Raw genomic sequence first — 10,814 nt, forward strand, 5'->3', positions numbered from 1 at the left:
ATTGGGATGGGTGTGTCAGAGGCAATGAGATTGGCACAGAATAGAGCAGGGTTTAGGGCTGTTGTACATAGGGTCGCTATGAGTCACAAACGACTTGACAGCACATAACAACAACAACAAGCCTCCCCTAATATCTTGAATTATTTTATAAAATATTGCAAAATACTGTACTAATTTTGTTGACTGTTAGCAATATCTTTGCTCATATATTTAAAATTTTTTTCATCTTGTATTTCTGAAAAACATAATTGTTAGTAATGTTAGCAAAGGTAGTTAAATCTGAGATAATCTATAATCTCAGGTTATTTAACCCTTATTTAAAAAGAAATTTTTTTATCAAGAATGTTAAAGGAAATAAATACAGTTCAATATTTGTTCCTTAATTTTGAATTTTTGGATAAACAAAACAAAGGACCTCATTAAGAGTCATGCTATACAGCCTACTTAAATGATTCTTTAAATATTTGTACATATATTGTCTATCTATGTCTATGAAAAGGAGAGAGAAAAAGGAAATGTAACAAATTGTTAAATATTGGAAAATCTGGATAAAAGTCATAAAGTAAAAAAGGCACAAGGGTATATAGAAAGCCACAAAAACTATATTATCACTTTTTGAATAATTTATCTGCCTGAGATTGAAATCATTAGAGACTACAATAATGTTTATTATTTTTAACTGTTCCAGACTTGGCAGTGTCATAACAAAACAGCCAACGATTTTGTCTTCGTCAGTTCCTCCTCTCTAATAGCTACTGCTGGTCTGTCAACAGACAATAGGTAAGAAAGTATGTCTGAATTTTGTGTATTTTTCTTAATTTCCTTCTGACTTTGCATCTTAAAATTTTTTTCACAAAAATTTAGATCTTTACAAATTTTACCATAAAGGCTACTTTATTGCTTATAGAATTGTTAGTGCTCTAATTATAAAGCTAGGGAAGTTCCAGTTTTATCAGAAACAAAACCCATTTTTCTTCATTTTTAATATTCTGATGTTAAGACTTTAGAGAAGGTGAAAAAGATTTACTTGTTAGTAGAATTAATTTTTCCCCTTTATATTTTCTATTAGGAACGTTTGAGGTAAAACTAATAACTTTTTTAATTGATAGTGTTAATCATTATCATGGTCCTATAAATTAGCTTCACCGTTTCACAAGAGAAAACAGGAAATAACCTTCTTGTTTATATGATTGAACTTCTCCCTCACACCCACAAAAAAATAAAATTACTAACTTTGTAAAGAACTAACTCTTCTTCACTCTCATCATCTTACTCTCACTTTGCATTTCCATTTCATAGTTGAGTTTCTGAAACCAACTGAGCTTTTGGTTCAAAAATGCTGAATCTCTTAGAAATGCAAGCTGGATTCAGAAAAGGCTGTGGAATAAGGATACGTCACTGCTGCTATCAGATCTTGGCTGAAAGCAGAGGAAAAAAATACAACTGGAACAATAGACATCTGATAAACAGAGAAAAGATTGACATCAAGAATTTCATTTTACTTGCATCCACAATCAATGACCATGGTTATTTGTGTTGTTGTTTTGTGCCATTGAGTCACTTGCGACTCATAACAACTGTGTGTACAATAGCTCTGAACTTTGTCCCAGCCTGAGCGCTTCTCACTGTCTCTGACACACCTACCCTTATTACCCCATTTATTGTATCCGTTCATCTCAACTGGGGTTTTCCTCTCCTGCGCTGTCCTTCTGCCTTTCCAACCAAGCATGGTATCCTTCTCCAAGAATTGGTCCCTCCTGGCCATGTGCCCAACATATGGGAGACAGAGCTACAAATTCCTTGTCTCCAAGGAGCAACCTGATTTTACCTTCTCCAGGACAGATCTGGTTTGTTCTCTTGGTAGTCCATGATATGTTCAATAATCTTCTCCAGCACCACAGCTCAAAGTCATCAATTTTTCTGCCTTCTTATTCATTGTCCAGCTCTCTGATGCCTACCAAGCAGTTAAAAAGTCAGAAATTGTGTTGCATGGGCAAATCTGTTGCCAAGGACCTCTTTAAAGTGCTAGCATTGAAGAGTGAATAAGGAAGATTGAAGAAGAAGTGTTTCTTTTGATTTGTAAGTTGGTGAAGAATATCAAATGAACTATGGATTATGGTTTGAGTCCACTAGCTGCTCTGAGGGATAAAAAGATGGACATTCTCCTTGCCTGACAATTTACTGCCTCTTGAAGCCCTCAGGGTCAAGCTAAGGGTCAGCTATGAATCAGTTACAACTTGCTAGCATGTAACAACATGGACTGTCAAGAGAATGTATAGATCTATCTTGGAAGTAAGTACAACCAATGTGCTTTTTAGAAGCAAGGGCAGTAAAATTTCATCCCATGTACTTTGGACATGTTATTATCAGGAAGTGCCAGTCCTTGGAGAAGGACAGCATGATTAGAAAAGCAGAGGATCAGGAAAAAGAAAAAGACACTCAACACCGTAGATGGATACAGTAACAGCAACAGTACAGATTGTAGCAATGGCGCAGGATTGAGTAGAGTTTCATTCTAATTTTGTTGTACATGGCACTGTTACCCAAAAAAACCCCAAAAAACACAAACACAGCACCTGTGACTATTTCCCTTACTTACATGGCTCTTGTGACTTAATCCTTAAGGTGGCTAACATAAAGGTAACCAGTTTGAATCAACCAGCAGCTCTGTGGGAGCAAGATGGACAGTCTTCTCCCCTGTAATTGATTGTTGTTGTTGTTGTTGTTGTTGTTGTTGTTGTTAGTTGCCATTAACTGACTCCTAGCCAAGCTATAATATGGAACCTTGCCCTATCTTACGCCACCCTCATGATCCTCTCCATTCTCTAGACCATTGTTACAGTCACTGTGTCAATCCATTGAGGGGTTTCCTTTCTTTTACTGGCTCTACCTTTCCCAGCATAATGTCTTTTTCTGAGTACTGACCCTTCCTGACAACATGACCAATGTATGTGAGAATAAATTTCACCATCCTTGCCTCTAAGGAGCAACCTGGTTGTACTTCCTCTAAGCAGATGAGATATCCAGTACTCTTCTCTAGCACTACAGGTCAAAGACCTCTCTTTTTCTTCTATCTTCCTTATTCATTGTCCAACTTTTGCATGCATAGGAAGCAATTGAAAATACTGTGACTTAAATCAGGTACACTTTTGTCTTAACACTGATATCCTTGCTTTTTAGCATTTTAAGAGGTCCTGGACAACAGATTTTCTAATGCAACACTTTTTATTTCTTGGCTGCTGCTACCATGAATATTTATTGTATATAAAAGTAAAATGAAATTGTTAACAGTTTGACTCATTTCTCCATTTAGCATGATGTTGCCTATTTGTCCAGAGGTTAAGATTTTTAATTTCTTGATATATAATATATTACATTGTAATCTTGGAAAGGAAATCCTCTTGGAGGATCAACTGTGAGTTCGCTCTGAGTGATCAGTAATGAATTTGAGGGTTTAGGGCTTTTTAAATAGTTGATGCGCCTATAACACTAGAAGCCTTCTAATGTCATTTTTTTATAGTGTACTTTTAAAAATTTACATCATTCAAGATACATTCTTTTCCTCCTAGAAACGTATGTTTGTGGGATACGCTTGTTGCTCCTGCCAACAGTTTAGTACATGGTAAGTTTTACAGAGGTTTTTTTTTTCCTAAATCATGGAGGTCATGAAATTCATAAATCAAAACTCTGCTTAAATGTTTGTTACCAATTTTTATTTTTTAAAAATTTATTATACAAGGAGGGGTGATCGGGAATGGCAAAGGAACACTAACATAGGAGATTAATCAGAACTGGCTTTGACAAGCACTGTGGTAATTGGACAATTAAAACAGACTTTCAAGGGGGGAAAGAAAAAAAAGAACAAACTGGGGAGGAGGGTAGAGAAAATAGTGCAACAATGAATGAATGAAAACCCCAAATCTCTGTAAATGTTCATTAAAAATAATAAAATTTAATTTTTAAAAATATTTATTATAAAAAAATACAAAAAAGTATGCATACATTTTCCATTTTAACCATTGTTAAGAATATAATTCATTAACATAAACTATATTAATTATATTATGCACCTGTCACTTCTGTTTCCAAATGTTTTTCAACACTCTAAACAGAAATTGAGTACCCTTTTAAGCAGTATTTCGCCATTTTCCCTTCCCCTAGCTCCAGGTAACTATGAATAAATTTTATCTTTCTATTTTTGAGTATTTTAAAAGTATTTAAGAGGAAATATACATTATTTGGCCTTTTATGTCTAGCTCATCTTACTCAGCATGATCTTTATTTTTGTGGCTGAATAATATTCCATTCAAAAGGGTGGAGGGACAGCACAGGAGAGGAAGATCCTGGAGTCAGTGAGTCTGGCAGGTTTCAAAGCTGTTATACATAGGGCCACTATGAGTTGCAGGCAACTCGATGGCACCTAACAACAACAATAATACTCCATTACATGACTCTACCACATGTTATTAATCCATTCATATTCGGTGGTTGCTTGAATTTCCCCCCCACACACACCCCTTTTGTTTTTGTAAATAAGTGGATATTAGTGTCAAGTAAGTATCTCTTTGAATACCTGCTTTCAGAGAGTGTAGGTATATACCAGTAGTTGCTGGACCATACAGTAAGATTTTGTTTAACTCTTTGAAGAACTGCAGAATTGTTTTCCACAGCAGCTTCACCAATTTACAGTGCTGTCAGCAATGGATGAGGATTTCCATTACCCTACCTTAATGGAACCAAGGATTTTCCTCCCATTTTTCTGATAATATCCATTCTACTAAATATGAGAATGAGTGTGGCATGGTATTCAGTGTGGTTTATGCTAATAACTATGACTTTGTGCTCTTTTCCATGTACTTTTATGTTAATCTTTGGATAAATGTTTATTCACATCTATTGCCCATTTTTATTGGGCTTTTTGTTGACATATAGAAAGGATTGTTTTTTTAAAATATATTCTGGATGTGAAACTCTCATCAGATTATTGACTTCCTGGCTCCATTTGGGTTCTTCCTCTTTGTGCCACGGTTCAAAGCTCTATCTAAGTGGTAAGCTCAGGCAGTCACAGTTCTCACAGTTTGTTTTTCATCTCCCTGTGATTTTTCTTCACTGAGTAGTATCCGCTGTTTCCAACCATTATGTCCTGCATTTAATTTTATTTTCAAATGCTACTGTCAAGAAAATAAATCTGATCCATTATTCCATCTTGACTACAATTAGGAAGTCTGTTTTTAAAAACACATTAATTGTTAAGTAGTTGGGGGTTTTTTTCCTCTCTTTCAGCTTTCTCATGCCATGATAGTGGAGCCACTGTTTTGGCATATGCTCCAAAACATCAGCTACTCATATCAGGTGGCAGAAAAGGCTTTACATGTGTGTTTGACCTTCACCAAAGACAACAGAAGCAGCTTTTCCAAAGCCATGACTCGCCAGTGAAAGCCGTTGCTATTGACCCAACTGAGGAGTATTTTGTTACAGGATCTGCTGAAGGCAATATAAAGGTACCTATGAACATGTTCCTACAAAATGGAAAACACTCTTCCGGAACCCTGGCTCTTTAAATCACCTTGTAATCGTGTGTGCCATTGAGTCAGAGCCACCCCATATCTGGTCCTCTAGTGGGTTTCAGGGGCAGTAAGTTGCATGGTAGTAGATTGTCCATCCTTCTCCCGTGGAGCAGCTCCTTACCACTAGCCACCAGAGCTCCTTAAATCATATTACCACCCTCTATGTAAGTGGTGGTTTATATTTTCCTTTATCCCAAATTTCTTTTCAACCTTTTCCCACTGTAATTAGCATTTAATTCCCGATGCAAGAATTCTGAATGTACCTTGATAAGGCCCACCAGTAGTAATATTTCTCGTATCTTGTGTTTAAAACACTAATAAATTCATTAAATATGTTAAGCAGCTTATTTAAAATGCATATTTCCAAGTCTAACCCCTGAAATACTGACTTGTTTCACTTTAGGGTTCAAGAATTTACATTTTTATTAGTCTGATATGGTTATGAAGGATGTTAAGTAGGTGGGGAAAGTAGAAAATGATAGACAAAGAACACTTAGTTGGGCTGGGTTTAAAGAATGACAGTATGGAACGAATGGACACACATTGCGTGTGCACACATTGTGCACTATGACTGGTATTAGGAGGAATGATTACCTCGGGGATGATCAGTGAATGCTTATAGTTTATTATGAAAATATTTGTTTCAGAAAGTAAAGGCTAAAAATCAGAGATCTTGAAAAGTTAGTTATTTCATCCAAATCACAATTTTTGAAAATAAATTAAAGAAAGTGATATTGTAAAAGAAAATAAGAATTTGTATTTTTATAATAAATGACTTAGTCATAAATTTAGGGATCTCTGGTAGCAGTCTATAGAGAGTTGTGCTGCTAACCCAAATGCTCCTCTGGCAATTCCGATTCATCAGTGCCTCCCCAGGAGAAAGAATAGTCTCCTTTCATGTTATTTATAGCATTGGAAGCCTAATGGAGTCAATTCCAGTGTGAGAGTAATGAATTGGATGTTTTTTAAGTTATAAAATTACTCTGCTGTACAGTTAAAAGTTTTAATGGTGGGTCCTCTGGCCACATTTGAAAAAAATCTACAGGGATAGATTAGTTTAGAATAAAAAATTCAAATTCATGGCCATAAAGTCAGCCTCATAGCTGACCCTCTGTTGGCTTTCCCAAGCTGTAAACTGCACTACAGGAGACTGCCCGTCTTCCTCCTTTGCAGCCACTGGTGGCTTTGAACCACCAGAAAACTTTGACCTGCGGGCTAGCAGTGAAACACACTACCCCATCACACTGCCCTACCAGAGCTCCCTCAGCCGAGACCAGTCAGTCTATGTTGTTCTAATAGTCTGCATTCTAAGACTTGAGGAGTTATTTCTTAGAACCTAGTCAGTCATTTACAAAACTGAGCATATTTACTGCATATAAGTGGTAGTTCTTTGTTATAACATCAGTGAATATACTTATAATTTATTATGACAATATTTATTTCAGAAAGTAAGGGCTAAAAATGGGGGTCTTGATAAGTTCATTGTTTTGAAGTTCTGATAATTTGCTATGTAGTTGGAATATAGCTTCACTTAGTGTTACACTGTTGGGTACTTCCTTCTTTCCATTTGTCCTGATCTTCCGGTGGGTGTTTTGATGTTGCTGACTCTCATTGCTATCAGATCAGAATTGACTAATAGCTTGACCTCCATTAAGATTTCCCAGCCTGTAAATTTCAGAGCCCATCTCTCTCCCATGGAGACAGATGTAAATTGCCCATCTTCCTCTCAGAGCCACTGGTAGATTCAAACCACTAGAGAGGCACCAGATTTGGATGAGCAGGACAACTACCTACCCACTAGGCAAACAAAAAGATTTTACCCCACTGTACAACTGCTCTAGCGAGTTCTGATGATGGAGTCACCGGGGTAGAAGATTACACTGTTGCCTTACAGGGCATACCTCATTTTCAGTTCACCTTCACCAGCTGCTCCACAGGAAAGGAAAAAGAGCAATCTCCTGAGCTATGTAAAGCCTCTGAATCCCATCAGAGAGTTAACCATGAATAGGTTCCAACTTGACATCAGTGACTTTGAGGTTTCTTTAGTAAAAGTACAAAAGTAAGCTCTGGGGGTGTAGTCCGTAGGGAGCAGCACTGCTAACCCAAAGATGAGTAGTTGCCTGTCTTGGAATTTACAGCCTTGGAAACCCTGGAAGGTCAGCTAGGGCTCATTTCTAATTCAGTGCAATAAGTTTTTGTTTCTTTGTTTCTTGAGCATAATTGTACAGTTAAAGCTTTGCTGAGAGATAAAGAAATTTTGACTATAGTTCTTGTAACACCAGAAGTATATGTAGTACTGAGCACGCAATTTGAATTCACTAGCTGCTCCACAGGAGAAGTATGGGCAGTCTCCTCCTGTGCGGTTATTTGCCTCTAAGAACCCACTGAAGAGTCAACTATGAGCTGATTCCAGCTCAATGACACACAACAACAACATCAATTTCACCTCCTAGTACCTTAGTTTAATCTCATGTCCAACTTGGAGTTAATATCTTCTTCTTTTACCATGTAACACTTAAAACTTTAACAATATAAAAGAAAAGGCTAGTCTTAAAATGCAGTTAAAAGCCCTCATAGCGTGGTGGTTAAAGCATTTGGCTACTAACCTGAAAGGTCAGCGGTTTGAAATGATCAGCTGCTCCTGTAGAGAAAGATGTGGCAGCCTGTTTCCATGAAGACTCTATTTATACCCTTGGAAAACTTTTGGAGTTGTTCTACTGTGTCCTGAAGGACAGCTTTTGAGTCTGGATCATCTCAAATGCAGTGTGGTTAGGGAAGTTTTCTTGGGGAGTACGGAGGCCAATTTGCTTGGTTTTATATATATTATATTTACACAAAATACTACAATCTGAGACCTACAGAGGGTTTTTCCTTGTTTTGAAAATTCTGTGTATGCATAGAAACAATCAAAAAAACTAGTTATCCTGTAGTCCATTCTAGCTCATAGTGCCCTCTGTTTTAAAGTAAAACTGCATTTTTAGCATTTTCAGTAGTTGATTTTTTTTGGGGGGAGGGGAAGAGTGGAGAGTAGATCACAAGGCCTATCTTCAAAGGTGCATCTACATGGATTTGAACTGCCAACCTTTTGGGAAGCGACCAAGAATTTAACCCTTTGTATCACCTAGAAGCTCCTATTTGTACAGGAAGATAGTACTAAATTTTTTCTTTATTCTTAGGTAATCAATTTGCAATTTGTTCTTAATATCTTTCAGATATGGAGTCTCTCTACATTTACTCTTCTCCATACTTTTATCAACGAACATTCTCGGCAGTCTATTTTCAGGAATATTGGAACCGGAGTGATGCAGATTGAAACAGGACCAGCAAATCATATTTTCTCTTGTGGAGCTGATGGAACAATGAAAATGAGAATACTGCCTGATCAGTTTAGCCCATTAAATGAAGTGCTGAAAAATGATGTAAAACTTATGCTGTAACATTTTGACACCAGTATGCATGACTCTACTTCATGGAAGTGGACACAATTGTGATAGACAGTGATCTCTCTTTAGTCAGCAAGCTAATGCTTTCTTGTTTTCACACATATTTTATAGAGCCTTTGCACTGACGCACTGATGCCTTAAACATTAACAAGGTCGTTCAGAATTAGATTATATTGCCTAAAGTAGAATGTGTAACTAATACTATAATACTGCATATTTATTGTATGTTATAGTAAGTGTGATATAGTGTTAAAAGACTAGGTTTTTTAATTGTTGGTAACCTCTTCTGCAGATAGCTCTATGAATTTCTTTCACAGTAAAAATCTCCTTTATGTAAAGGCTTTCTCTCTAAATAGTCATTATACCCTCACTTCTTTTATCAAACTTAAACATCCCAAACACTTCCACCACTTAATAATAGTGTGGCATTTGGATAAGAGTGAAATAAAGAGCATTTCCATGAAAACTGTCATTGAGACTTCAGTGATAAATGAACTGATTGGCTCATTATGTAAAATGTTTATCAGTCTCTCCCTCTAGAACCCAAGTTGTATGTATATATACATGTGCTTATTTGTGTGTATATGTGTGTGTGTGTGTGTGTGTGTGTGTGTGTGTATATATATCTAGCACAACTTACTTGAACTAAGTTTTGTAAATAAGGTAACTACATGCATTTTCATGTGGTTTTGTGCCATAACAAGTACTGCCACCAGATTAACAACTTTGTGCAGTTCTTTTTTTATTTTTTCCCTATTTCTATTTTAATCCTTATTTGCAAACAAGAGAGACTTCCAAGATTATCATTTTAAAGGCAATGTTGACTCAGATGAACCTTGGAAGGCAATAAAGATTTTGTGTTGGCATATATAGGCACTTTTGGTATGTGTTAGCATATGTAAGTTAATGAATTTGTCAAAGAATTTTTGAACATCAACCAAACATTTTATGTAAATTTTATTTCTTATTTTTAGTTTTAAAATTCTGAAAACTTTATCAGAAATGTTTTCAGATATAAATGTGAAAATAGTCATATAGATGGAATTTACAAATGTAAAATATCCACCAGACCTGTCATTAATAGAAAATCAAAACATATTATTTTTTGCCAAAATATTTTATTATAAGTATAACCAAAATATTAAAAATACATAATACTTTTAACTTAAATGTGCTAACCCTATTTCTCTGTTTTGTGCTACATGTTTTCTGATTTAGGATTACAGAAAACTTGATAAATACTTGATTTTAACTAGTGAGACTGGAACTAGATGGGACTAAGTGGTTATGGGGCAATTATATACTATTTATCTAAATATATTTTGTTTAATAGGAACTATGAAATAACGTTTTTATGTAATAAAATATGGACAACTATTATCCTGGAAATTAAATTGTCAAATAAAGCAAAGAAATGAAGGGCTGGTAAAATGAATTTTGTAATATCCTCAGGATACATTTATCTTAAAAGTATATTGTTAAAGATTTTGTAAATTGTATTTGATAATTTTAAATGTGTTAAGCAAGTTGCAGTGAAAACTGTCATTATGTAAGGTTTATATGCACATAATAATTGTACCTAGAAAATGTGCAATAATAAGTGACTATTTTAGCCAGGGAGAAATCAATGACAGCATTACAAACAATTTTATTGTTTGTAGGTAGGTTAAGTTATTTTTGGTGATTTCTTCACAAATCAGGATTTCAAAGAATTTGAACACTTTCAATGAAGTAGACAATTTAATAATATGCTTCTGAGAAGAAAAGGATTGTGGATAACAATTAAGCTTTTATTTGAGGGTTT

General features: G+C 35.5%; 1 protein-coding gene across 1 annotated transcript in view; it reads left to right on the top strand.

Annotated features, from left to right (window-relative positions):
* DMXL1 (Dmx-like 1) overlaps positions 1 to 9,004 on the top strand; it is a 207,688-nt gene extending 198,684 nt beyond the window's left edge. The window contains exons 40-43 of the mRNA XM_006885987.1: positions 689 to 780; positions 3,570 to 3,622; positions 5,284 to 5,501; positions 8,780 to 9,004. Of these exons, the coding sequence (XP_006886049.1) occupies positions 689 to 780; positions 3,570 to 3,622; positions 5,284 to 5,501; positions 8,780 to 9,004 (588 nt within the window). The remainder of the gene's footprint in view (positions 1 to 688; positions 781 to 3,569; positions 3,623 to 5,283; positions 5,502 to 8,779) is intronic.
* The last annotated feature ends 1,810 nt before the right edge of the window (positions 9,005 to 10,814 follow it).

This window comes from Elephantulus edwardii, unplaced genomic scaffold, assembly GCF_000299155.1.
Source record: "Elephantulus edwardii isolate Elephantulus edwardi_28Jun2011 unplaced genomic scaffold, EleEdw1.0 scaffold00046, whole genome shotgun sequence".
Taxonomy (NCBI): Eukaryota; Metazoa; Chordata; class Mammalia; order Macroscelidea; family Macroscelididae; genus Elephantulus; species Elephantulus edwardii.